Raw genomic sequence first — 27,234 nt, 5'->3', positions numbered from 1 at the left:
CGAGTTTTTCTTTTTTCTTAGGACCTCCTTCGCCTTTTTTTCTGCCTAACATGGCTTTGGTGATTTTCTTCTGACGGTATTTGTCTAAACCTTTTATTTATCTTTTCCTCTTTACACACTCTTCATCTAACCATTTTGTTCTTTGTGGTTTTTGCAATGAAATATTAATTTGTGTCGATTCCAATCTTCTCCATCTCTCTTCAACGTCATCCACCGCTTCTTTCTCCTTCTTAAGTATTTCCTCCATGTCTTTCTTATACTTTCGTGCCACCTCCTCATTTTGAAATACACTTACATTATATCTTAGTCTATTACTTCTTTTCCTTGCTGCTCCTACTTCATTGATGCCTCTAAGATTCCAAGTCCCTAATTTTTTTTTCAAGATTTTTCTTTATATTTCTATTGCGCCTTTTGTTTTTTTCTATTTTTTATCTATGACTATTCCTTTTTTGCCTTGCCATTTTCGCTATTTGCTCCGTCAAAGCTTGCCCTTCCGGCGACCATTGCTAGGCCCGCCCTGTTCTTTGTACACTTATTTCCCCTTGTCCTTATCTTCGGTCCCTATCTCATATATTTCATTGTTCACAATTAATTTATTGTATCCGCGCTTTATTTCCTTTCAGGATTAGTAGCATCCATTCTTCGAGTATTTTTTGTGGGAAATTTTTACCAATCCATATACCCGATCCATGCAGATTTTTTGTGTTGTTTAGGATCTCATTTTTTTTTTGTCTTTCATTAGTTTTTTTTTATTCTGCATTTTTATTTTCCCTTTTCTTCCGCATTCACTGTGGTGTCCGGTAACTGGAATTTTTTAGTTTATACTTCATGTAACAAGGCACTATAGTTCATAGAAGAAATATCAACATTTTGTTTCAGGCTAGGCCCTTAAATGTTACGAATGCGAAAGCGCCAAGTTAACGGGGTGCCTTAAGAATAGCAGTCCCAAACAAAAGGTCTATCTCGAACCTCATGCAGATACTACTGTGCCAGTTTGTGCATACAAAGTGTTTTATGGTAAGTCCGTGCGCGTTTCACTTTGATATCACTTTACGTTGTATATGCTTGCAGAAACAGCAAAAAATACCTATAAAGTGAGTTCTGATTTTGAACTGGTTCTGAAAGGCTCCAAATTAATCAAAGAGACACAAGAAGATTGTATCAGTCCGAAACCCGGAGTTGAAGTGAAGGAGTGCCGATTGTGCAACATCGAACTGTGTAACGCATCCTCCGTTTTGGGATCAATCACTGTCAGCTTTTTGTGCCTTCCCCTGATGTACTTCGCCACCAAATATGTGTTATACTGAACCTTTTTTTTTATTTTCTATAATTAGATGCGTGACGACCTTAAACACTAGCACTTGGTTTTTCAGTTTTTTGAATGGAAAACTGTATATTTACCTCACTTTATTTTTAATAATTGTCAAAAGCAGTTCCATTTGATATTAAACATTTGTGGGTTGACCGGTGTTGAGGGAAAAACCAAGAAAGAACGGGTAGTGCCCCGCAGGAAGAGGACTGGCAACCCATGAAGTTCAGCATTAAGTACGGCCTTCCGAATCAACGATCGGTACCTACACATAGTCAAATTAGGTAAGAACCCTTGACATATAGACGGGAAAATATTAATATCAAAACACACCTCCACAGAAAGAAGGGAGCTATAATCATCAAGCAAATGTAATAATTACAATTCGCTTTTATCAAAAACCAATATGTAATCAAACGTTAAATTGGGGAATCGACGAAAATAACAAAATTTACCTTTGTACTTTGGTTCGCAACCTTTTGTGCTCAGAAGAGCGCGTTCTGGAAATCTGTAACAGATAACACAAAAAAAACAAATGAAAGGGTTAGTAAATCGTGCTGCACATAATATTGCGAAATAGCAATGCTAACGTCGGACACGTAGGATAATCGTATACTAAAACTGTAGTTAATACTAAAAAAAGAATCAATAATCCGGATGACTTTACACTAGCAAATGCAAAATTTTGATCGACCTACGACTACAGTCCGGGTATAACAGCATAAAAGTGGCGTTAAATTCAAGATAAATATTTTAGGATGCAATGTCTGCGTCCTAATGTCCGAGTCCTAATGTCCGGCGGTCTCATGCGTGGTCACCCCTTCGATCAATACCGGAAAACACTTTTTCCTATTAATTTAGTTTCGTATAGTCCAAAACGTCTCGTATTTTGTCGATTGGGCCTCTGTATCTCATTTTGGACACTCTGTATGATATCTTGATTCATACCTTTTGTTTCTTGCTAGCTCGTTTCCATTTTCGCTTCCATGGCTTCTTGATGAGTTTCAATTTTAGCTTCCATTGCTTGTGGACCGGCATTCATTTCAGCTTGACCAATTTCGAATTTAGCTTCCATGGCTTGTTGACAGGTTTTGACTTTAGACCGGCTTTCATTTCTTGCATTAATTGTTGAAGTTGCTCCATCTTTCTGGTCACAACTGCCTTAAACTTTCACTAAAATTGTTCACTGAACACTACCCGTTACTTGACATCAGCGTAACTGCAATTTAATTATGTGGTTTTATTTATTACAACTTATTACAAATAATTATCCATAAATTTGTAATAGTCTTAAAATCGATTAATTTATAACAGTAATTATACGTTATCACTGACAATTTATAATAACTCAAACGCATCGAAGTTGGAACTGTCGTATGTCACGATGTCTATGGAAATTTCTGGAATATTCGCTACAATATTGTCAAAGCAATAACCGTGGCTGTCAGGAGAGCCAATTTTCTTTTTGGCGCATTTTCCAATGAAGTTGGGTGCGCTATTTCAGTCCAATTTGTGGCAGTGGTAGTCTGATACTTAAACGATACTACAACAACTGTGGAAATCGACTACTTTTTAACGAATTTTTTTAAGAATTAAAAAAATTTGCTATTGTTTGCGTTTCGTCCGTCCGTCCGTCCGGACCCACTTCTACCGTTTTGAACTACTTCTAGGGGAATGCTACAGTCTCGGCTGGAATTTTTTGCAATAGGTAGCCTATACCTTGAAAGTGTGCCTAACGGCCATCAAATTTCGCTGTTTGAAAGGGGGGAGGGACATGAATTATTTCCTAAGATGCTGTTTTTGAAAGTAAAACGTGCGTAAGTGGTCTCAAATTTTGCATAAGCATGCCTTTAATGGTGCCAAGTAAAACTTTTCAAAAAGGGGGGGGAGGGGGCTCCCAGAACTAAATTGGTTTGTGCAAGCTATAACTTTCTCACGAGCCTCTTTTTCGGGATCAGTGAGAGACGGTGCCGGAGGAGAGGGTGGGGGGTTAGAAATTAGTTATATCTTTCGTGGTATTCTAGTTAAAGGTCTCAACGAAAGGAATCATTTTCTACCGTAGCTTTTTTTGGACCCTTATCAAAAGAAGGGGGAGGGGAGGGTGAACTGGTTTCTATCCTTCATGGTACTCTAATGACAGGCCTCCACGAAAGGAATTAATTTCTACAACCATAGTCCTCCTCCTCAACCCCTTATCGTGATCGGATATATTCCCTTGTATCTCCAGAACGGAATGCCGGTCCTCACAAAGGGCGATTGGGACGTCTGGAAGAAATATATCCATTAGTGATGTCAAAACTTTAAGAGCGAATATCTCGAAAACGGTTTGTCGGAAGAAAGTACTCTCAAAGGCAAAAAGTTTGAGGAGTGAAAAACAAATGGCTATAATCATAAGTGGTTCAGAAAAATTCATTCCCTGGTTCAAACCACATCATAAGAAATCATATAGCGAAATACAGAAACTGATTTTTATAATACCAACTTTTTAGTTCAATTTCTAACTTGATATTGGAAGGTACTATTATGGCCACTTTTCCGTCCGTCGGTCTGTCCGAGGCCTTAACTATTTTTACAATTGTGAAGATATTTAGTGCGTTGTTTTTTGCCTTCGGTAGCTTATATATCTGCAACATGAGACAAGAAAAATCCTCACGATTAATTTGCGCATGCGCAACTCAGTAAAATCATTTCATTCTTATTTGTAAGAATATTTATGCCTTAACTTAATAACGAGCTCCTAGCGATTTTATGATTTTGGACTTTCTGCCCGTCCGTCCGTTCGTCCATCTGTAACCAAGATCCCGATCGGTTTCGAATTTTCCCAATCTGTTTTCAGTCCTTATCATCACCCAAGGACGAACTAATTAAATGTTCAGTGACCCAGGAGCTCGTTTGCTATTTTTGTAACGTTTATTTTGCGTTGCACACATAGATACACAGTAGCTCATAAGATAAAGACTTAGTAGAGTCGTAGAGACGGACAAACAAGCGGAAAAAGTGGCCACAATAGTGCATCCTTTTTATTTTTGCGAAAATGCGCCAAAACTTTAAGGTTTGAAACCTACCAGACACACTTGACGGGTGGTCTCGACCTGCAGGCTTTACGTGTATGAGGCATCGACATACAGAGATGGACTGAGCGTGCCAATGCTAAGCGAGGATATTTCAGGTGAGAGAGTAGGCAGTGTTTGTCCATGTCGATGATATGATAGAGCCTTGTCCTCTCTCTCACCCGTAGATCTGCGCTTAGCACGGGTACTCGCAGTCCAATCTATACAGGGTGATTCAAAATTGAGGGCAACAATTTAAAGGGCGAACTTACCAGCCAAAACAAGCAATTTTTTTTAAATATAATCGTATGTGTACTCCTAACTTGCTTCGTTTTCTAGATACAGTGTGTAAAAGTTTTTTAAAAAAATCAGTTTTTTATCGATTATGCAAAAAACTTTCAGCCGATTTAAATAAAATTTGGTAGGTTTATTTCTCGTCATCAAGGGCGGACTAGCACGGGGGGGGGGGGGGGGGGGGGGTGGCGATTGCCACCTACCCTGTAGATCATAATGGCCCGTTGGAAATTTATAAGTATGTGCTGTATTTAGTTTCTTGCACTATTAATAAATTATTAACACGTTTCTCTAATTGGGGTTGATGTTAGGTTGTTAAAAAATTCTGTTTTAATTGAAGTGTTTTACAATGAATTTATCATTTTTTGTCGTAGTATTTTGAAAGTGCTGAAATACAATGATAGGCGACGCAACTCGTGTGGATTGTGTATTTTGTTAGGTACTTTTAATTATCAGCTGCAATTTTAAAAAAAACTGTATGGTAATTGATTTTCGAGAAAGGAGTACTTTAAAATGTTTTTGTGGTGCACCTCAGAGCTAACCCCCCCCCCCCTCCACCTTCATTACTACACTAATACTTTAATGGCCCGTAAGTACCCAGTCCGCCCCTGTGTATAACCTTCCTTTTTTACCAAAATTCAACTACACCAAAATTTCTCGGGAAAACACTTTTTCTTATTAATTTGGGTTGGGTGCGTAGGATCCAAATCAATTCGTACTTTTTCGATCAGACTTCTCAATCAAAAGTTATAGACTAGAAACCAATTTCGAAAAAAAATTCAAAGGGCTGTAACTTTTGAACTAGTAGCCCAATCTTGGAACTGTTTGAAATTATGGATTCTACAGGCCACATTCTATAAGAAAAATTTTTTTCCGGGTCGATCTGAGACAATTTTTTTTTCGGGGCTCAAAAAAGGGCCTTTCTTTTTTACCAAAAATCGACTGCACCAAAATTTCTCGGGAAAACACTTTTTCTTATTAACTTTGGTGCGTAGAATCCAAAACAGTTCGTACTTTTTCGTTCAGACTTCTCAATCAAAAGTTATGGACTAGAAACCAATTTCGAAAAAAAATTCAAAGGGTTGTAACTTTTGAACTAGTAGCCCAATCTTGGAACCGTTTGAAATTATGGATTCTACAGGCCACATTCTATAAGAACATTTTTTTTCCGGGGCGATCTGAGACAATTTTTTTTTCGGGGTTCAAAAATTCAAAAATTGACTGCACCAAAATTTCTCGGGAAACACTTTTTTTATTAATTTTGGCGCGTAGAATCCAAATCAATTCGTACTTTTTCGATCAGACTTCTCAATCAAAAGTTATAGACTAGAAAACAATTTCGAAAAAAATTCAAAGAGCTGTAAAAAATTCAAAGGGTTGTAACTTTTGAACTAGTAGCCCAATCTTGGAACCGTTTGAAATTATGGATTCTACAGGCCACATTCTATAAGAACATTTTTTTTCCGGGGCGATCTGAGACAATTTTTTTTTCGGGGTTCAAAAATTCAAAAATTGACTGCACCAAAATTTCTCGGGAAACACTTTTTTTTATTAATTTTGGCGCGTAGAATCCAAATCAATTCGTACTTTTTCGATCAGACTTCTCAATCAAAAGTTATAGACTAGAAAACAATTTCGAAAAAAATTCTTTTTTTTGAACTAGTAGCCCAATCTTGGAACCGTTTGAAATTATGGATTCTACAGGCCACATTCTATAAGAACATTTTTTTTCCGGGGCGATCTGAGACAATTTTCTTTTCGAGGCTCAAAAAAAGGCAGTTATTACCTTTCTTTTTTACCAAAAATCGACTGCACCAAAATTTCTCGGGAAAACACTTTTTCTTATTAATTTGTGTGCGTAGAATCCAAATCAATTCGTACTTTTTCGATCAGACTTCTCAATCAAAAGTTATAGACTAGAAACCAATTTCGAAAAAAAATGGCTGTAACTTTTGAACTAGTAGCCCAGTCTTGGAACTGTTTGAAAGTATGGATTCTACAGGCCACATTCTATAAGAAAAATTTTTTTCCGGGTCGATGTGAGACAATTTCTTTTTCGGGGCTCAAAAAAAGGCAGGGGCGCACTGGCCCGGGGGGCAGGTGGCGATTGCCACCTGGCCTGTAGATCATAATGGCCCGTTGGAAATTTATAAGTATGTGCCGTATTTAGTTTCTTGTACTATTAATAAATTATTAACACATTTCTCTAATATTGGGGTTGATGTTAGGTTGTTAAAAAATTCTGTTTTAATTGAAGTATTTTACAATGAAATTATCATTTTTTGTCGTAGCATGAAAGTGCTGAAATACATTGATAGGCGACGCACCTCGTGGTGGATTGTATATTTTGTTACTTTTAATTATCAGCTGCAATTTAAAAAAAACTGTATGGTAATTTATTTTCGAGAAAGGAGTGCTTTAAAATGTTTTTGTGGTGCACCTCAGAGCTACCCCCCCCCCCCCTTCATTACTACACTAATACTTTAATAGTCCGTAACCTATGCAATTCCACCTGGCCCGCAGTTACCCAGTCCGCCCCTGCTCGTCATAAGGGCCTTCTTTTGGTGGAAATAAATCTCGAGATGCCATCTTCAGCCCCAATAAAAGGAGAGTTCAGCGTTCACTCGAAGCGGAAGCCCCTCCGGTGAGTTGACCCTCCAGCGCAAAAGACGACCAACTTCACCAACTGCCATGCCACCTCTTATGACCGTTCGTGTCGTTTACAATAAAAGGTGAGTTTACAGTACATTGTCGCACCTTAATAATATTGAACTCTGACCAACAATGGGCCATATGAATAAAAGTAAGCAAATGCTTATACTTGCAAAATTCAAAGTAAATACTCGTAAGTGCCCCTTCACACTGGGATGGGCAGCAGCGCTGCACTGCGTCCTGTCCTTCTGCTTAGAAGCGCTGCTAAGTCGCCTAGTACGAAGGAGCACACGAGTATTTACTTTGAATTTTGCAAGTATAAGCATTTGCTTACTTTTATTCATACGGCCCAATATTTCGCTTCCATTTAATTAGCGGCATCCCTCAGTAAAAATAACCTTCATTACATGAATAACTTTTACATCAACCATTTTAGCATATTTACTTTTGAGCTATTTAATTTCTTTCTTGCTAGATATTCGGTAGAGAAATGTCCGAATTATCCGAATTCTTCGGGTGCGAACCGGAAAACTGGTACAAAGAGAAACTGTTGTAGAAGTTTCACTTTATAACCCGTGTATGAAACCCCTAGATTTCACATTTGAGAAACCGTTCGAACATTCCAATTAATTTTACGCGTGTTCCCAATCAGTGAAAATGTGCAGAATCGAATGCGTCACACCGTAACCCGTGGAAAATTCCCCGTATTGGTTTTGTAGCGCCACGTACCTACTTCGCTTAGCAAGGCGCAACCTTAATTTTCGCGGGGAGCTTCTGGGATCGCGGGGACAATTATTAATGTTTGGCAAATCAAATCCTGTTACTAATGACGTTTTTGACAAAATTGACGTGTCCGCATCGTAGAAACGAAATAATAACGCTTCGATTCTCCCACCAAAGATTTATCACAAACAATCAGGGTTGTACTCGAAGAAATTTTCTTCGTGCTAACCGTACGGGAACGCCGCAAACTTGGGGACGCGCCGATGGCGATTTCCGGTGGTTGCGCGGGTAAAAGACGTAGCGATTGGCGCGCGCTTGTAGACTTTCCGCTAGTTTTTCGCGAAATTGCGAACGTGTTAAGGTCGGCCCTGTTTGCTGAAGTCACCCAACCGAACCAATCACGTGATTTGCTTGACCTATTAGTCGGTTTCAGAAATTTTAATACCCACGCTCTTTAGTTGAAGCCGGAATTTTAGTTGGTTTAGTTCGTTTCGAGTAAGCGCCACTAAACACATAGCAAAAATGGAAAAATTTGTGTGCTTTTTAATGTGCCTAGTTGCTTTCGTCAGCACAGGTGAGTGCGAATTTTTCGATTTTCGAAAAAAAAGATTTGCGCGCTTTCTATTTTCGCGAGGCTCGGGAGAGTTGCGACGCGTCGACTTTTAAGGGCGTCGCCTACCTCGCGCGCGATTTTAATTAGAGGTGTTTTGCCCGGTTTTTTTTGTTGTTGAAAAGTTTGAAGAAGTCAAAACTATCTTCCGCGGCTTATTCGAGACCTTTTATGTAACATGTTTTTTTTTTCTCTTCGTGGAACCAGAAAAACGCGAGTACGTTGATCCCCCCAAACTTAGTGGGCCTTAACATTGTAACGCCCGGTAATTTTTGAAACCTTGAAATGTAAAAAAAGCGTTAAAATGCCGACGTCGGCAGATGGCTCGGATATTTTTAGTACGGTTCAAGGATTTCGTTTCGACGGTAAAATTCAAAGGTTACGCTCCAGCGCCGCCTCGCCGTTTTGATTTAAATTTGCGCGACCCCTCGCAACAAAAACGCGCACCCCTGATCAATTGAAATTTGTTTCAGCGTCCGCCCTTAAATGTTACACATGCGAATCGGACAAGTTGGACGGTTGCATTAAAAGTAGCAACCCCAAAGATGTACCCTGCGGAAACCCGGCACCAAATTTCGTTTCAGTTTGTACCTACAAAGTCTTTCATGGTAAGTCCGTCCGTCGGTGTCGCACACCCTTTCTAATCCACACATTGTACAGACACCGCGAAAAACACCGATAAAGTACGTGCAGGCTGTGACCAAATCGCATCGAACCTACCAATGACGAAAGACAACATCCCAGACTGCAAACAACTACAACCAGGCACAGACCTCAAAGAGTGCCGAGTGTGCGACAAAGATTTGTGTAACTCGTCCTCAGTTTTGGGTACAAGCATGGTCAGCTTCTTGTGCCTTCCTTTGATGTACTTAGTCACTAAATTTGTACTGTCCTAAACGTTCTCAATTATTTTTTGAAACATTTTGCTTTTTGTGTGAGTCTTAAAAGCTAAGGAAATTAATATTAATTAGATCCGATATAGTAAATCAAAGTTGTACATTCTAATAAATGATAGGTTTTTTGTTGGTTTTTCTAGTTTAAATAAAAGATTTTTATATTGTTCGCCGACGTAGGGGTGATGTTCACTTTTTAATACCTATACTCTGTAATTACATGTCTTTAAAATAAAAAAAGTTGACGTAAACTGTCTTTTTTAACCCACTCAGGAGTCGCGTGCCTTAATTACCTTTGGGGCCAACTACAATTGCTGGGCACGTGGCCTCTTGACCTCAAGTGTAAATTACAAAATTGCTAGCGCCTACATTACGCTTGCATTAAAGTCAGTTGGCCTTTGCTCGCGTGAAAAACATGAAGAGAATCCTGCTGATCGCCTGCACTTTAATCGCCTCAGGTAATTTCGACAAAGTCTTACATTGGAAATCAAGCGTCAACCTTTAGGGCAAGCCCTCAAGTGCTACCATTGCCAGTCGGAAGTGGAGAACGGGTGCAAGTTGGAAGCGAAACCGCAAGAGACGAACTGCGGAAAACCGGCGAAGGATTACCAAATTGTTTGCGTCTACAAAGCCTTTTACGGTAAGTTCCGATTATTTTTCAATTAAGATTCCGTTGGGCGCGCTGTGTGAGAGATTCAAAAATTTGGACACTTTCGACGTGTTTGTCACTAGCGTGGGATCTCGATTGTAATTTGTCTCATTGCAGACCTACGCAAGTATAAATTTGCAAGGACGCGACGTAAGGATATTTTTCGGTTTCAGGAAACTGTTCCTACTCAAATGGTAATTCGGGAATTTTGATGCTATACTAAAATTGAATAATTCGGGTATAATAAAAAAAATTTGGAGCACAATTTGCCTTAAAATCGCTGGCAACAAGACCAAAGCCGTAGTCTCAATACTAAAGGCGTGAATTAGATGTGATTTTGGGGACTACAGGCATTTTGATCAAAACATGTCAAAATCTTGAATTTTTCTTGTTATTACTGTAACCCAAAACTAGCCGAATTAGGATTCATTTGAAGTAAGCGTCTATATTCCCACATAGCATTCGATATCTTATGTATACACATTTTAAATCCAAAATGTACAGGAAATATCCTGTACATCTTATGTATATACTATGTACATTCATTATGGACATTTTATGTCCCGTATGGAATATACGTTTGGGATGTGATAAGGATGTTTAGGCACACAAAGTATAAAATATATGCATCCAAAATATACCAGGAGTGGTATTACAAATACAGTTCATTTTGCTAAAATCAGGAGTGTTATCCAGCGAGTTATTAATGAGTTTGATTTTCAAATTTTGATAGTGAAAGTAACGAATTTTATTGTTTGAATTTGGTTTGTGCATGACCTAAAGTTATAAAATATGAGCGTGACTTATACAGGGGGAGTACAGTGTTGAATAAAACAATACAAATTTGGTAAGCACATTTTCCAGCTTTATTGCTTTAAATTTTGATGGTGAGTCGTTAAAGTAAGATTAATGAAAATAAAACTAGTTGTTTATCAATAGCATGCAGGATAGCATCCATATTACTTTGTTTCATTGCCAATAAAATTTAAATACATTATGGAAACATATATATTTATTATTTCCATTATATTTTAGGAGACTTCATAAACAGAAAACCACTCAATGAAAAGAATTTATTTATGTATAGATGCTAGGTTCCGAATATTAGAGGAATCTCTATAGAACATTTATTCTGAACGTATACAACATTATATGGAATATCCTATGGAACATCTTTGCATATTATAGGAATATTCATGGTGTATCGCCACTTGTCAGTGTACCAATATACAAACCATGTCTGAAGCATATACTTGAATATACATAAGATATCCGACACGTATATTATAGTAAGTATTATGTGAAGTCTGCCAAACGTATATCCCTTGCACATACGTCGGATATTTACGACATACTTTTCCTTATTCTATGGATATACAGAGTGGCCCAACGAGAAGTATAGAGAGGGCTTTTAGGGTATTAAATTTAGAAATTTCGAAAAATCCTCGAACACGTCAATTTTGTATTCGAGGGGGACAACTTTTGGAATACAAATCACGAACCCAAGTCTTCACCCCTCTACGTAGGGAGCTTAACCCCTAAAATTTTAAATGGAATCCTATGGCAAATGGCACATTATTTGAAAGCCAGTTTAATCGTGATTACTAATCAGCTTTGCTTTTTAAATTCTATTGATTCGTTTCGGAGATATTCGCATTTGAAATGGTTTTTTCTAAAAAAACCAATACAAATGCGATCTGTCACCTTGTATTAAAATTTTTAAATTTTGAAAAAAATAACATAACTTTAAACCCACAACATTTATTTCAATAAATGCTCGAATTGCCTTCCGGAATGGGACAAGTCATCGCCGCCAACTCATCGCGGCCGACTAAGCGCGGCCGGTTCATCGCCGAGCCGTGTCATCGCCGGCCAACTCATCGCCGCCCAACTCATCGCCGAAAGTGTCGGTTTCTTGGTTATTGCATCCACCATGCCATAACCACCCGACAAGGCAACGAAATAAAAGAATGTATGGGCAGTAAGTCTTATCTATTTATTCATTCGGCATTGAAAAGGTTACAACAACAACAATATTTTCACCATTATTAAAGCTTACATTATAACAATCTGATCCACTATGGTAATCAATATTATTAAAACGCAAGACACGAAAAACTTAAAAACTACGAATAATAAGTATGGATATAATGACTTTCTAAAACTGGTAATTATGTGCCAAGCCACGTAAATATTAAATTTTATCTCGGATGTGGTATTGTGATACAATTGATTTTATCCTTTCGTCAGCCATGCGATATTTCCTCAATTTGGGAGGTGCGCTGTTTCCTGCCACTAGTTGTTCATAATATGTATCACGATTTTTCTGGACCTTCCGCAAACCATCAATGAACTTCCACGTTGTTGGATGATGTACTCCCAATTCCGTCTGTATACGGCGATGTGCAGCTTCAACATGATTGTTCGTGCGGTCTTGATCGTTTAATACTCTATCGTACAGATTCCAAGTTTCTGGCGGAAACAAAGGTCGCCGTCTCCCATTGCCACGTCTGTTAAGACGACCCATGTAATTATCCTCGAACCAGTCCAACAGAGGTTGTAATTCTTGAGGTAACTCTTGCCCAAGCTCTTCCACAAATCCGTCGAGATCGTCCAATGGTACGAAGACCAAAGAAATCACCATTTTTGCTTTTAAAGCAAATTCGGCATCGTTGTTATAGAGTGCCACAAATCCCATGTCAGTCAAATGTTTTTTCATATTCTTTGCTAAATGAAAGAAGCAACCTCTTATAGCAGTGTCAGGGAAGCATTCCGAAATTGCAGAAATTGCTGCCGACTCAAAATCGCAGCTGACTGAGTTGGGATGTAAGTTTGGTGATAAGTTCTTTATCGCTTCAAACATTTGCACGTAAGTTGCACGTTGCTTGTTAGGTAAAAGTGCATATAGAATGGGATGCACTCCTCCAAGTTTTTTTGCCATAATGACGTAGACTTGCGCAAACAATCTTGGTGCAATTGAAAAAGTTCCATCGACAAACCATGTTTGTGCCGATTGTAGGTATTGGATCCAAGTCTCTCTACCGAAGATTAAAATTCTGTTGTTGTCGTTACGGCCACTATCATGTAGTAAGAAATTTTCTTCCACTGCACCTTCAGAACGGTATACTTTGTAAGCATCCGGTATCACAAGATCTCCTAAAACAGCAGGATCCAGTGGTGCATTATGAATTTCATTTCTTTTTCGGCGAATTACTTTTCTTAACGCTGCAGTATTGGGAATAGCGGCTTGCCCAGCTTGTGATAAATTTCCTATACACTGGTTGATAACTTGAACCGTGTTTTCAACAGTTGATTCAGCACGACGTTTAATAGTTGTTATCACAGTTGCAACTTCCACACCAACTGACGAAGAGTCGTGAGAATGATCATTTAGTTGCTTTATGACTTCTCCGTTCTGGGTATGCAGTCTTGCTTTGCAGCGACCCATCTGATCACACCGCCAAAATTTGACACCAACGTTGCACTTGCTACGCTTATCAAAAATATACAAATGACCTTCGTAATTAAACTTTTCGCGGCCCCGTTGGCTCACAATTTCCGCTTCCATGACACTATCAAATATGCCTTAATCGCCAAGGAATGAGAATAAACTACCAAACTGTAATTTTGAGAAGGGTTCTTATATCCACTACAACCTAATTAATTTCATCAATACCTCATTAATGTTAGCATGTGATTAATAAAAATGTTGATGTCTTACTTTCTAGTTTCATTAATTATCATTTTGGATCAGAGGGATTTTTCAACTTGGTAATCAACAACCTGATTAGTCTCATCAATAACTCATTCGTATTAGCATGTGATTAAACAAAAATTTTGATGTCATACTTTCTAGTATCATTAATTATCATTGTGTATCAGAGGAATTCTTTAAACTTTGTACTAAATTTTCGATGCTATGTATAATCATTGCCATTATTTAGTTATACGCTTTTATACTGGTTAAGGGATTTTTGTTGTTGATGTAACCTTTTCAATGCCGAATTAATAAATAGATAGGACTTACTGCCCATACATTCTTTTATTTCGTTGCCTTGTCGTGTGGTTATGGCATAGTGGATGCAATAGCCAAGAAACCGACACTTTCGGCGATGAGTTGGGCGGCGATGAGTTGGCCGGCGATGACACGGCTCGGCGATGAACCGGCCGCGCTTAGTCAGCCGCGATGAGTCGGCGGCGATGACTTGTCCTAGACCGTTGCCTTCCGCCTGCTTCCATGTAATAATAAAGATTTGCTTCAAAACGCTGCCGTACATGTTGCAAGATTTCGGGGGTAATCCCTCGAAATTGTTGAGTTATACCATAGTGTATTCTATTCTTACACTATGGTTATACGTGCTCGCAACCCTTGTAATGTTCCGGGCGGAGTAGTATAAACTTTATTCTTTAAATATCCCCACAAGAAGTAATCTAGAGGACTTAAATCAGGGGAAAAAACCATTTCAAATGCGAATATCTCCGAAACGAATCAATAGAATTAAAAAATCAAAGCAGATTAGTAATCACGATTAAATTGGCTTTCAAATAATGTGCCATGTGCCATAGGATTCCATTTAAAATTTTAGGGGTTAAGCTCCCATACGTAGAGGGGTGAAGACTTGGGTTCGTGATTTGTATTCCAAAAGTTGTCCCCCTCGAATACAAAATTGACGTGTTCGAGGATTTTTCGAAATTTCTAAATTTAATACCCTAAAAGCCCTCTCTATACTTCTCGTTGGGCCACTCTGTATAAAATCCCACATAGAATATGCATTTATATAGTTCTGCTATGTGGCTTGAATCATTGAATAAAAAATTTTTTATTCAATGGTTGAATGCAGAAATTAAAACATCCAGCGTTAATGTTATCTTAAAAATTGCCATTGATAAATGTCTCTTCCATAAAAACCATAAGTTATAACAAAAATTAAATGTGATCAAGTTGGCACCCCCACTTTGCCGAAATCAAGTAAAAATATGCCTATAATTTAGGACTAATTAAAGACTAATTTGTACCCACAAAATTAGAACTTTTTACTCGCTTAATTCTGTCGGAAAACCTATTTTTAAAGTGGGGATGTCAACTTGACCTCAAGTTAGCACCCCTACTTTTCCCGATTGAAATTTGATTAGGTGTATCATTAACTATGAATTAAAAAACTAATTTGTACAAAAATCAAACCATTTATACATCATTAAACAAAAAAATTTTTTTTACTAAAATAGGGGAATTTTTCAGTATCAATAAAAACAAATGGAACGTATAAGTTAAAGACAAATTTGTACCCAAATAATTCTAATTTGTACCTCTTGGTTCCGGCGGATAACCGATTCTAAAGTAGGGGTGCCAACTTGAAATCAAGTTAGCACCCCCCACTTTTCCCGTTTGAAATTTTCTTACTTGCATCACTATGAATTACAAACTACCCAAGTTAGATTTTCGTTATTTAAACAATTTATACATTATTTAAACAATTTTTACTATAAAAAGGCAATTCTTTGAATTAATAAATAGAAATGCAACATCTAAATTAAGGACAAATTTCTATCCATAGCATTTTTGTTGTAAACAAATTATATTGTGAAAAAGTGGTCTGAGCCAGGGCGCATGTTGAGAGGGAAATCGAAATTGAAAGTATGTACCTACCCTGTGGTAAATTATTAACGATCCTCGTGAAAGTTTACAATGTTGTCACGCTATCTGTCTGTCTCTCTGTCCTTCTGTTTGCCTGTCTGATTTAGGTTGGGTTAGATTTTCATTGTTCAAACAATTTAATCTGTATACATTTATAAATATACAAATAATATTAACAGTTACTTAAAACAAGTTGTTAATCAGCATATGCATGATGGAAACGCATTTTTGGTAATGCAGATCAGTATTTCATTAGCAAAGTTTTAAATTATCGATTTCACGAGTAATCTAACTCAAAAAGTTAGAATAGACTAAAGTCTGCACATCTATACACTATAACAGAAAGCTTTCAGTGAAATTTAAAGTCTCTAGCAATTGTAATTGCTGAGATCTCAGCCGGACAGCCACCCAGCCAGCCATACCAAATATAATAGCGTATTTTTTTTCAAAAATGCGCTAATAATTAAGTTGTTATACTGGTAGCGCTATCTAAAGGTAAAGTTGTAGTACCTCCGAAAACCATATCGAAATTATTTTCATCAATTATCGATCTCACAAGTAATCTAACTCAAAATAGACTAGAGCCTGCACATCTACACTACATCAGAAAGCTTTTAGTGAAAATATGAAGTTTGTAGCTATTGCAATTGCTGCAGTCGGACAGCCAGCCAGCCATAACGAATATAATAGCGTGTTTTTTTCCAAAAATGAGAGGTGAAGGTGAGAGGTAAATATTATAAAGGGAAAGTACTGGGTCTCAACAACATTCTTCCGTGCGGAAAAGTTAAGTTTTAAAGAAACTCATTTTTATTTAGTATTTCTACAATTCGCCAGGATAATGCTGATCGTTGATGTGGGATGTAACACAGGCCCGTAGCAGGATATACCAGGGTATTTCTGATAATAATAATATTTATTTATAATAATATCATATTTTTTATTTTAGTTTCATTAGTCATATTTGAAGTAACGTTACTTAGCGTGTTTTAATCGCCTTTTTTCGCACGCTCAGGCGTGTTTTAAACAGCGATTCTGATGCAGGTATAATAAAACTAACAGATTGAGACTGCTTCCACACTTGCATCATCAAGGAGCACACTTAAAGCACATTTAAACTCTCAGAAAAATCACCAATGGATATATTTCTCCCAAACGTCCCAATCGCCCTCCAGAGATATTAGTAATTAGAACCAATCACGATAAGGGATCCAGGAGGACGACTAAGATTGGCAAAAACGAATTTCCTTTCGTTGACACCTTTCATTAGATTACCATGAAAGCTAAAATAAATTTCTAACCCCCATCCCACTTTCCCCGTCACCCCCTCATCTTAAAAAGGAGTCGCGGAGGAAAGTTGTAGTTTGTAAAAACCAACTCCCACGAGAGGAGACTTAATATTTCACTTCGAATCGGTGTTACAACTGACTCGAAACACAATTCGATTTGCTTATATAGCAACCGCCGGTCTTTATCGAAACTTCTCGAACGCTCCCGAATATTGTAGCATGTTCTCGAACAAACACAGTCATATTTCCCGGAACAAATGCGTCACATCCGCATTCGCTGTTTATCGCCCATGATTAATCTTTTATGACCACTCGATGTCTATCGAGATTTCTAGAATACCCATAAACAAAAATAATAACAATGATAGCACTTAATATTAAACCCATCATTATGAAGACATGATTTTTATACGCTATTTTTTCTGTTAGAAATTGTCTTGTCAACTTTATCGACCTTTGACATAAGAAACAACGAAGGTCATAATACAAATACCATCCAACTTGAAACTAATCGTTACCATTACTTACTTTATTTATTATTAGGAACATACTATTGGAAAGTTTAAGAATTCCTTTAAACTTAAGTTTAAAGTGTATGAACCATTCGGGAAGTAAGTAGTAGCTCTCTACCAGTGTGTAGAAAAAGAAGAATCATTGTAGTGGGAGGCCAAGCGAAGCCCTTACAAGAAGTTCTCCTTTTCGTATCTACAAGATGATAATTTTTGACCCCTTTTTGGAATACCTACGCCTAATAGAAATTGCATAATGTGGGTGGATAGTGGTCAGAAAAGCATTAGTAAAATTTTAAAAATAAACAATGTGTAACGATGTTAGGTCAGCGCCTTTCCCACAATCGCGTGTGAAACGCAAACGTATCGCTGAAAATGATTCATAAATAACAAATAAGAATTATGGAATGTTCCGTTGGGCAACTTATATCGTCCAATGATTAGATTATCCTTTCGAATTACGCCAAAATTATTAATGGCATTCGGATACATGGTGGAACTTCAAGGACGTTAGCAAATCAACTAGTGCCCTCGAAGGGTATAATTTTGGAATCGAACTCTCATTTCCCTTTAGCAACAAACTAAAGGCAAAGCACACCCACAATTTCCCCAATCCTGATGAAAGAGCAGGGGTATCACGGCACGTGGAAATCTCCACCGAAAATTACAAATCAATTTGTGTTTATGAAGCATTAACATTGACCTGCCCCATTGAAAGCCCTGGAACTGAATACGAAATTACAACGTATTTAATCATTATAATTTTGTATGAAGCTTTGGCATTTCCGTGTTTTATTTGTGTGTATATTTTTTTTAAATTTGATCTGGCATTACCCCTAGCAAATAAAGTCGAGGTAAGAAAAGTAGGTATTGCAAAAGCAGCCGAGGGATCGATTAGCATGAAATCTGGCGAGACATATACAAGTTTTAAAAAAATGCACTTATATTGATCAACTTAATTTGAAGGAGTTATTTCTAGACCGCTGGAGCAAATAGTTATGGTAAAGAACTGTTTGTTTCACACCTAAGCGATTAAAGCCTTGGTGGTGGCCACAATTTATCTATACTCCAATTTTTTTGGGAAAACACCCAAACAAACTGAATGTGCGGAAAGTTTATTTCACTGCTAATTAGAGATTATTCTTATTATTGTACTAGGGGTGTGTATTATTGTACTTTGGTCTATATTGTGCTCCCCGCTATTGTCTACCCTTCAAGAATTCATGTATGCTATATGTAATCCCACAGGTCGTATGATTTTTGCCCGTAGTATAATTATTGGTTTGCTTGTTTTCGTGAGCTTTGAGAATTTGCAGCGACAAGGTGTAGCGCTTTTGCAATTTGGTTGGCACTTGTTGCGTAATGTGAAATTGGTTAAAAGTCGGGACATCCGTTTGGTTGGTTTGCTGAAAACAGGTTCGGGATTGTCTGGATGCCGTTTGACAGGAAACTGACCTTTTTCTATATCATTGGGTGTAACTGGAAACACGCGATAATATTTTTTTTTTACTTACGAAGATTTCAACAAGTCGTACTTAGCTAGTTTTATTTGAATCATTCGTTTCTTACTGAAGGGTAAGGATTATTCCAAACGTGTGTCTGATTGTTTCGATGTTACATGTGAGGTGTATTTGTACGTGTTCTTGTTCTACACCAACAAAACACCTGCTCACCTAGCTCAAACAAAACATTATTGTTTAAACTTTTTATAATTTCTCCTCGTATACTTTGCCATATGGTACAAAGATAAATCCCAATATACACTCAACTTCAGAAAATGCCAAAGAAAATTAACACCTGACACAATTTTTGGAAACGAGAAAAAGAATCTGACATGAAAACTCTATCCTGATCATACGAAGGATTCGAATAAACCCTGGAATAAACACACAATTCACTCCAAAAATGTATTCCGAAACACATGAAATAAAGAAAACTCCTGAAAGAAAGAAAAGATTACAAAGCTTGTTGGAACAAATTACTCTGCACGCAGGCGTTCAATAAACAAAATAAGAAACTCTGTTTACGGTTTAATTATCCTACTAATTTAGACGCACAAAAGTTTGCGATAACAAGGCACACTTAACTTCAGACACAAACGCTGGCAGCTTCTGAATTTTGCTTTTCTTTAATACACAAATCCTTAACAGTACCCCTCACTTCCTTTTTCAACTTACCAGACTTTTCATAAAACGTACAGGGCTTTAAACTTTTCACACAATCCTAGTTAACCTGCTTCTACTGTGCAACATTATTATAGTATCACACTTTCCAACCGTCACGAACCAGCCAGCCGCGTTTTTCGTTAATGCCCAGTATTTAGCAAAACAGCACTTCTAGTGTAAAAATCTCCTTCCCCGGGATTGTCAAATTAAGTCGCTAATCACAATTTCCCCTGATAGGCGTTAGCCAACCAAATTAAATGAATTACAATGGCGATATTTAAACAGAGAATAGCACGAAATTACGAACAATTCTAAAAGGAGAAATAATGCTGAGGCACAAATTCAAATACAATAAACCAACTTTGAGCTTAATTCATAAATAATCACCCCGATTTTCACTTAATAAATTGAACATATTATACAAGTGGTGTTTAGACCGAAATAACGTCTAGAAAACGTTTTTTACACAATATTTTCCCCCTTAAATTGAACACAAAATCAAAATTACATCAATTCCCCATGGAATACAGAAACAAACCTATTGGAAATGTGCATTTTTGATTAATTTACCAACTGATCACTTTTTAATAGGTCGGGATTTGAACATGATCGCCTAAAACAATTCCCTGGTAAAATCTCGCATCCAACAAACAACAACAAATTGAAATGTTGTAATATACAGGGTTGCTGATTGTGCTTGAACCAGGCAAGTTGCGTATTTTTTTAGTAAAGATTCTCTTTTATTAAGCACTTCTTCCTTGCAAGCGAGTGTGTCTTCTGTGGTGCATGACATATTTTTTTTTTAATACTGGCAACTGAGTGGACCAGCCACCCTGTATAAATGCATGTAAGAATTCAACCGTTGCTTCATTTTAAATTACGTAAATATTAACTTTTTTATTTATCCAGATATTTTTTTGAAATTTTGATCACAGATGCTTCAGTTAAAGGCAAACATATCTCATATTGTAAACACTAGAGGCGTTGCGCATTCTGTGCAGTGCCAACCTCCTTATTTAGGAGGGTATTAGAGGATTCTAGTAAAGAACAACATATCACGTGTAGTAAAAATCGAAAACTACAAATGTCATCAGCAAAGGCAAACACATCGCACATAGTAAAAATTAATTGCGCGCATGCGCAGACTGTAAAATTCCGACTTTTTACTTCTGAAGATCTCTCTTTAAAGTATGAACCATAGACGCTTCTAGTAAAAAAAAACTTTATGCGGGTCACTCTGTAATTGTAAATAAATAAATAAATAAATAAAAAATATCAGTAAATAAATACTACTTTTTACTTGTTATTTGTTTAATTAATTATGCTTAAAGGGTGGACCAATCACTATAAATACATGAATATATGTACGCAACCCTTGTAGGTCAATTCTTCTATCGTCTTAATTAAAGGTTTGATTTCCCTCGTCCAATTGTTTAATTTTTCTGTGTATAATTACTGATTTCCTATGCTTGTGTGGCCAGTGTGTTTCCGTAGCTGTTCTCTACATTGGCTTATTAATCAGTTCCACTTTTCTTTTGCTTTCTATCTGGCCACTTCTGTTTTCATTAACGCCTTGTCGCCTTTTATACGTGCTCTGTGCCTGCATACTTTTTTTTATTGTATAGCATATGTTAAATTGACATTTTAACAGGTTTGAATCAGTAGGCTAATCCGTTCTTTACCGTAAGGGTAGATAAAGTGAAACAAATGACTGTGCATTCTAATGACATCTGTCAATCTTTTTCAAACGCACGATATAAAATGACGTTCAGAACATATGACAGTTCTGTTTCTATAGAAACCATTTATTCTCTCCCCTTAATTCCTGTCTATTTCAGGAGCCCTTCCCTACATTAGCGGTAGTATAGACTGTGTCCAAGATAATGTATCATGGGGATCGCCGAAACCATAGAAGATACGACGATGGTCAAATTAGAGAAAAGATGCACAAAAAAGAGTTTATTATCATGCTTTAAAGAACATTCCAATTACTTCCGAAGATATGCCAGGAAAACCGCCATCATCCCATCTGTGGTTTTGGACATCTCCTCCTTCTCTTATACATTAACCTTTCGACTTTTTTGATTGTTGGATTCTTGGTCCCCATATCAACCTTAATCTACTAAAAAGGTGTTGTCTCGAATTGTGCAAGATTGCTATTGATTTCGTACTATAGAAACAATCCCTGCCCGAAAGAATCCCAAAAATGTGGAAATGTGGAAACCCGGAAAAGTATGTCGAGTATTGTATGAGGAAAACTAAAATCAGAGTACTTATTACTTCCGAACTAACTTTCTCAGTTCGCACCTATGACGATAACTAACATCCTTTTAAATTGCAGATGGCGCCCATCACAGGGTATCATCAGGCTGTGAAACGCTACTAAACACAAGCCCAATAGACAAAAGCAGCATACACAACTGCGAAGACGACAAAGGTACCTTCAAAGTTAAGGAGTGCCGCGTCTGCAATACCGAGCTTTGCAATTCGGCCGACGCCAGAAAAGCGGCCCTCATCTTACTACAAATTTGTCTTCCAATCGCCTACTTGGCCAATAAAATGTTTTAGATCCACTTTGTTACGCCATTAACGAATTGAAAATAAAAACTGTTACTAGGAACGTTGACTTTTATTATTATTATTATGTAGACCCACCACCTGCCGATAGCGGCGAATATTGATCACCTACTTTGTCCTATTTTCTCAGCGTCGAAAAATAGAAATGTGTTTGTACACGTCGGTTCCCCAAAGTTACGAAGAAGCCTCTGATAACGATCAATAATTTCTGGCGCCAGATTTACTACAAGGGCGGCTTAATTTTCCGGTGTTAATTAGGGCGACTTTTGTAATACACCCCGTAGTATTCCAGTAACGAACGCATTCTTTTTTTGATTAATGACGTCGTGCGGGCATTTCGGATTTCTATATAAGCAAGCAAAATTAACGTCTGGAATGGGTGGTGGCGTCTCTGTGACGGCACCCTTAATACACGAGAATAACAAGGCAAGGCGTCGGTTGCCTATTCCAGAATCTCCACACAAACTACCGGAAAATAAGTTGTCTTCTGAATCTATTGGATATATTTAGATCGTAAAGCTATTAATATGTAATTGTCGCGTGCTGACGTAAGTACCCACAGATTCAAATTGCGAAAGGTCGCGCCCGCTCGATTTTGGCAAGGCTCGCAAGGGAAAATTGTTGAAAACCGCTGGCATCGTAAACAGGGAAAGGTCCATCAATAAAATGGGGAGTGCCAACTTGTACGATTGTATTGAAAGTAATTACGCGCATTATTTTATTATGCAAGCGTACCTTGTCGTCTGTGACTTTTTTTAGACGTTCAGCACGTTATGCAAAAAGGATGTGCTGGTATGACAAAAATAATTATTATTTCTTCCTGAAAGGCGGTACAACTCCTTTTTTGTATATTATTAGAAATCGGTTATATTGCATAATTGTACGAGTTTTCTACGCTTGTCAACTGTCAATTAGATTTATTTCATGTCGTTGCCTTGAGAAAATAATTTAGAAATTTTATAGGACAACTTGCATTTTTTTTATCCAACAGTAGTTAAGCATAACACAATGGAAAAATAGGCATACTTTTTCTCGTACCCCCAAAAGTACAGATGGAGTTGTTGGCCTAACTTGCAGCAAAGAAAATAAATTTTTCTTGCACCCATTTATATCTGGATGAAGATTCTCATAAAGATGAGAACGAGAAAGCAAATTACTGACCACGAAAAAAAAATGACTATTAAAAAAATAGATATCGAGACGGAGAGCAAGGAAAATGGAAGCAACAGAAATCTTTTTTAAAGCAATATGATGTTCAATTATCCTAATAATAACGAGGGGTAAACCGAGGGGAAAACCACTGTAGAATTCTGGTCTACAACCTCTTGGAATTGAAGAAATTCTTATGGAATTCATGGAACTCTGAAATTCATTTGGAATTTTAAGCGTTTTTGTGATTTACTTTTTGTTAATTTTTAAATAACAATATTGCCAAAGCCCTGCGCTCTTCAAGAAGAAGAAAGTGAAGCAAGTCTTCAATTTTCATTATTGACTTCTAAAAAAAACAAAAAAATGAGTCAATTTTGATGAAATTTTTTAGGTAATCAACGTAAATCCGCGTTACTTCAGACAAAATGACGTCTGGGAAGTTCCCCTGAGCGGCTGGGGAGCGTGCTCGAGGAGGTGCGCGCTCGCTTAAAAATTCACGGTTCTGAAAAAATTGGACGTGCGGCGCTAGGCCGCCACCCGAGGGAGGTATTTCGGGGGGCAGCTTCCACGTAATGGAGAAAATTCCTCCGACCAATGGGGGCGGCGAAAAAATCGAAAAAGAATTTGAAATTCGAGAATCTCGAAAGGCGAGGGGCGAATAGCGCGGCCGCATGATTTCGGCATAACAGACCTGCTCGCAAAAAATTGAGAAAAGCGCTAAAGCAGGTTTCGGGGGGTTTCGGGAACGTTAGGAATCAATTTGAACGTAAATATCGTATTAAAATTATTGCTTTGCCTTTAAAGGCAAAATAACCGGGCAAATAACTACGAGGGTTATTGTCTTCCGGGGTTAATGGAGGGTTCTTTTGTCCCGGGGATCTTTTTTTAGCCAAAACAGGATCTACACGTAGTCGGAGAAAGTATTAATATCAAAAACTTCCACAGAAAAAACGGAGCTGTAATAGTTAAATGAACCTCAAGCAAAGGTAATAAATTACAATTCGATTGTATCGAAAACCAGTATGTAATCAAACGTTAATCTAGCAGTAGATGAAAATGAAAAAAAATTACCTTTGAACATCCGGTCGAAACCTTGTGAGCTCAGAAGGGCGCGTTCTGCAAATCTGTAACAGACAACAACACAACAAACAAGTAATAGGGGTAGTGAATTGCGCTGCACATAAGATATTGCGAGATAGCAATTTCTAACATCTGACACAAAGGCAATCGGATACTAAAAACTGTAATTAAATCTCAAAAAGAATCAATGATTCTAATGTCTTTACACTAGCGAAAGCAAAATTTTGATCGAGCACGTTTTTCTCGTACAATATGAAGTATGGAAGCATAAGCGGGACATTAAATTCAAGAAAAATACTTTACAATACACAACACTGTAAATAAATTAGTATGAGTAAAACAAATAACGTGACTAAAACATATAAATGTCGGCTTCCGACAAAGCCTCGGTGACTTCAAAACTAACTCAGAATCGGATGTCGATAATAGTAAGGCATTCTTTGGTAACGACAAGGCAAAGTACGTAGTATGAGGTATAACGGAGCGATTTACAAGAGTAATGTTTTACGAGTTTTCGCAAATATCGCAGTGTAAGTCAACGAACTTCATGTAATTAGGACACAGGTAATTGTGGTATGACGTGATTAAATACACTCGAATCTGCCGGTAAGGTAGAAACTTACCTATAGCGTCGTTCGCCGCTGTTAAGCTTGCTAAAATGGCGGGTCCAAATAAATATGCCAAATCATCCACGTACTGCGTGGTCTAAGTAAATCAACGTAAAAGGTAATCCAAAAGAAATGAAGATGAATAACTTTGACTGAAAGTAAAAAATGCTCTTTACTATTCATATGGATACCAATGTGTTGACTTATGTATCATTTCGTTTTGTAAGAAGATGAAGGTTTGGATAGTCGGATTAACACCCAATAACTAATAATACATTAAATAATGAATAAAGAAATGAAGATAAAGATTAAGATGAATGTCAAGATGCAAATTAAAATAGAGGCCAAGATCAAGATAAAATTTAGACCAATATCAGGAAAGATCTAAATGAAGATCGAGATTTTTAACTATAAGATTAAGATGCCGATTAAGATGAAAAGATCACAAAATGAAGATACATATGTAAAGCTAGTGGATTCAGATGAAGATAAAGCAGTAGATCGAGATAAATGTCGAAATAAGATCTATAAAACTGCAACATAAGAATGAAAATGACTAAAGATACAGATTACTATGAAAACAAAAGTCAAGATTAAAACTAGACAATGGGTGGACAAAAAGAAAAGACAGATCAAGATGAAGATCAATGTGAAAATAACATGGGAATTACGTCGACGATTAAAATGTATATTAGGGACTTAGGGTGAAGGAGACAACAACAAAAAAGACGAGGAATGTTCCAAAGGAGGATCAAGGTGTAGATAAAGATCATAATAAAAGCCAAGGTGAAGATCAAAGTTAAGGTCATAAAAAAGATCGAAGCGAAAATCAAGAAAATTATGGAAATTAGCGCAGTTTTTGTGTATTAACAGTAAAATTAAGATGCAGTTCAGGGTGAAGGGAAAGGATCAGTTGCGGATCAAGAGAAATGCTGATGATAAAGATGAAAATCGTGTCAAAAAAAAATCGAGCTGAGGATGGGAGAAGATGAGATCATGATAAAGATCAACACGAAAATTAACGTACAGGATGAGATACCGATGGTAACTGAGATGAAGATCGAGATAAAGACTAATTTTCTGACGAGAAGAAAAATTATAATCAAGAAGTTAAACCAAGATGCGGTTTCAGATGAAGGTCCAGCTCAATATCAAGATTGAGATAATAAGATGAAGATTAAGATGCACAGAAAAAAAGGTCAAAGTGAAGATCAAAATTAAAATCACGACAACTGTCATGATAAAGAAAGGTCAGATCTAGAAGAAGGCGATAAACATTAATAACATAAACATAAAGTGAAGACGTACGGAACAAATAAATCTAAAGATAACAATAAGATCAAGTTGAAAGTTAAAAATCATGGTGAATCAATACCAAAATCAAGATTCGATCAAGGGGAAGATGAACATATAGACCACGATGAAGAGCAAATTAAAGATCAGGGTGAAGATAAAGAAAGGTCAAATTTATACCAGATGGAGGTGAAGCTCCAAATCAAGATCGAGAGAAGATAATATGGATTAAGATGACATTTTACGATACAGACAAAGATGAAAATCCAGATCAAAATGCAATAAAGGTGAAGATCAACGCTAAAATCACGATCAAGGTCAAGATGAATGTCGCGCTGCAAATCAAAATGGAAGCGATGAAGATCAACATAAAGTTAAGATGAAAGAGGATTCGATCAAGATGAAGATCAACGCAAAGTGGAATATAAAGATGTAGATCGAGATTAATTCTCTTTGTGAAGATGGAAGATGCCAGATCAAGAAGATAATTAGAATGAAGGAAAATACATATGCAGAATCCAGATGTTAATAAAGATGACTATCAATATAAATATGAAGATGCGAAATCAAAATTGAGGAAGAAGATAAATGTGAAGAACGAAATGAATTCGGAATGGAATTTGGGCTATACTACATTACTACAAAAAAATTAGCCATACATTTTTAACTTCCTGCAGTTCCTAATTTAGAGTGGCGAGGTTCGCCCTCCCGAATTAATTGTTTCTTCTGAAAATCAAGCTCCCCAACCATCT

At 37.2% G+C, this 27,234-nt stretch overlaps 2 protein-coding genes across 2 annotated transcripts; both read left to right on the top strand.

Annotated features, from left to right (window-relative positions):
* The first annotated feature begins 8,443 nt into the window (after positions 1-8,443).
* LOC116178364 lies at positions 8,444-9,700 on the top strand. The gene is made up of 3 exons (XM_031497832.1): positions 8,444-8,602; positions 9,112-9,246; positions 9,299-9,700. The coding sequence occupies exons 1-3, from the start codon at positions 8,551-8,553 to the stop codon at positions 9,532-9,534; spliced, it is 423 nt and encodes a 140-aa protein (XP_031353692.1). The 5' UTR covers positions 8,444-8,550; the 3' UTR covers positions 9,535-9,700.
* A 162-nt stretch (positions 9,701-9,862) lies between these two features.
* LOC116178363 lies at positions 9,863-22,395 on the top strand. Its single transcript, XM_031497831.1, has 3 exons — positions 9,863-9,989; positions 10,037-10,171; positions 22,117-22,395. The coding sequence occupies exons 1-3, from the start codon at positions 9,947-9,949 to the stop codon at positions 22,341-22,343; spliced, it is 405 nt and encodes a 134-aa protein (XP_031353691.1). The 5' UTR covers positions 9,863-9,946; the 3' UTR covers positions 22,344-22,395.
* Positions 22,396-27,234: the final 4,839 nt, after the last annotated feature.

Source organism: Photinus pyralis, unplaced genomic scaffold, assembly GCF_008802855.1.
Source record: "Photinus pyralis isolate 1611_PpyrPB1 unplaced genomic scaffold, Ppyr1.3 Ppyr1.4_LG8, whole genome shotgun sequence".
Classification (NCBI taxonomy): domain Eukaryota; kingdom Metazoa; phylum Arthropoda; class Insecta; order Coleoptera; family Lampyridae; genus Photinus; species Photinus pyralis.
Note: the sequence above shows the minus strand (reverse complement) of the source record. Positions and strands in the feature narration are given on the sequence as shown.

Coding starts and splice junctions, on each gene's coding strand:
- LOC116178364 (XM_031497832.1), top strand. CDS start 8,551: ATGGAAAAATTTGTGTGCTTTTTAATGTGCCTAGTTGCTTTCGTCAGC. Junction 8,603..9,111: donor AGTTGCTTTCGTCAGCACAG/GTGAGTGCGAAT, acceptor AATTTGTTTCAG/CGTCCGCCCTTAAATGTTAC. Junction 9,247..9,298: donor TACCTACAAAGTCTTTCATG/GTAAGTCCGTCC, acceptor CACATTGTACAG/ACACCGCGAAAAACACCGAT.
- LOC116178363 (XM_031497831.1), top strand. CDS start 9,947: ATGAAGAGAATCCTGCTGATCGCCTGCACTTTAATCGCCTCAG. Junction 9,990..10,036: donor CTGCACTTTAATCGCCTCAG/GTAATTTCGACA, acceptor GTCAACCTTTAG/GGCAAGCCCTCAAGTGCTAC. Junction 10,172..22,116: donor CGTCTACAAAGCCTTTTACG/GTAAGTTCCGAT, acceptor TTTAAATTGCAG/ATGGCGCCCATCACAGGGTA.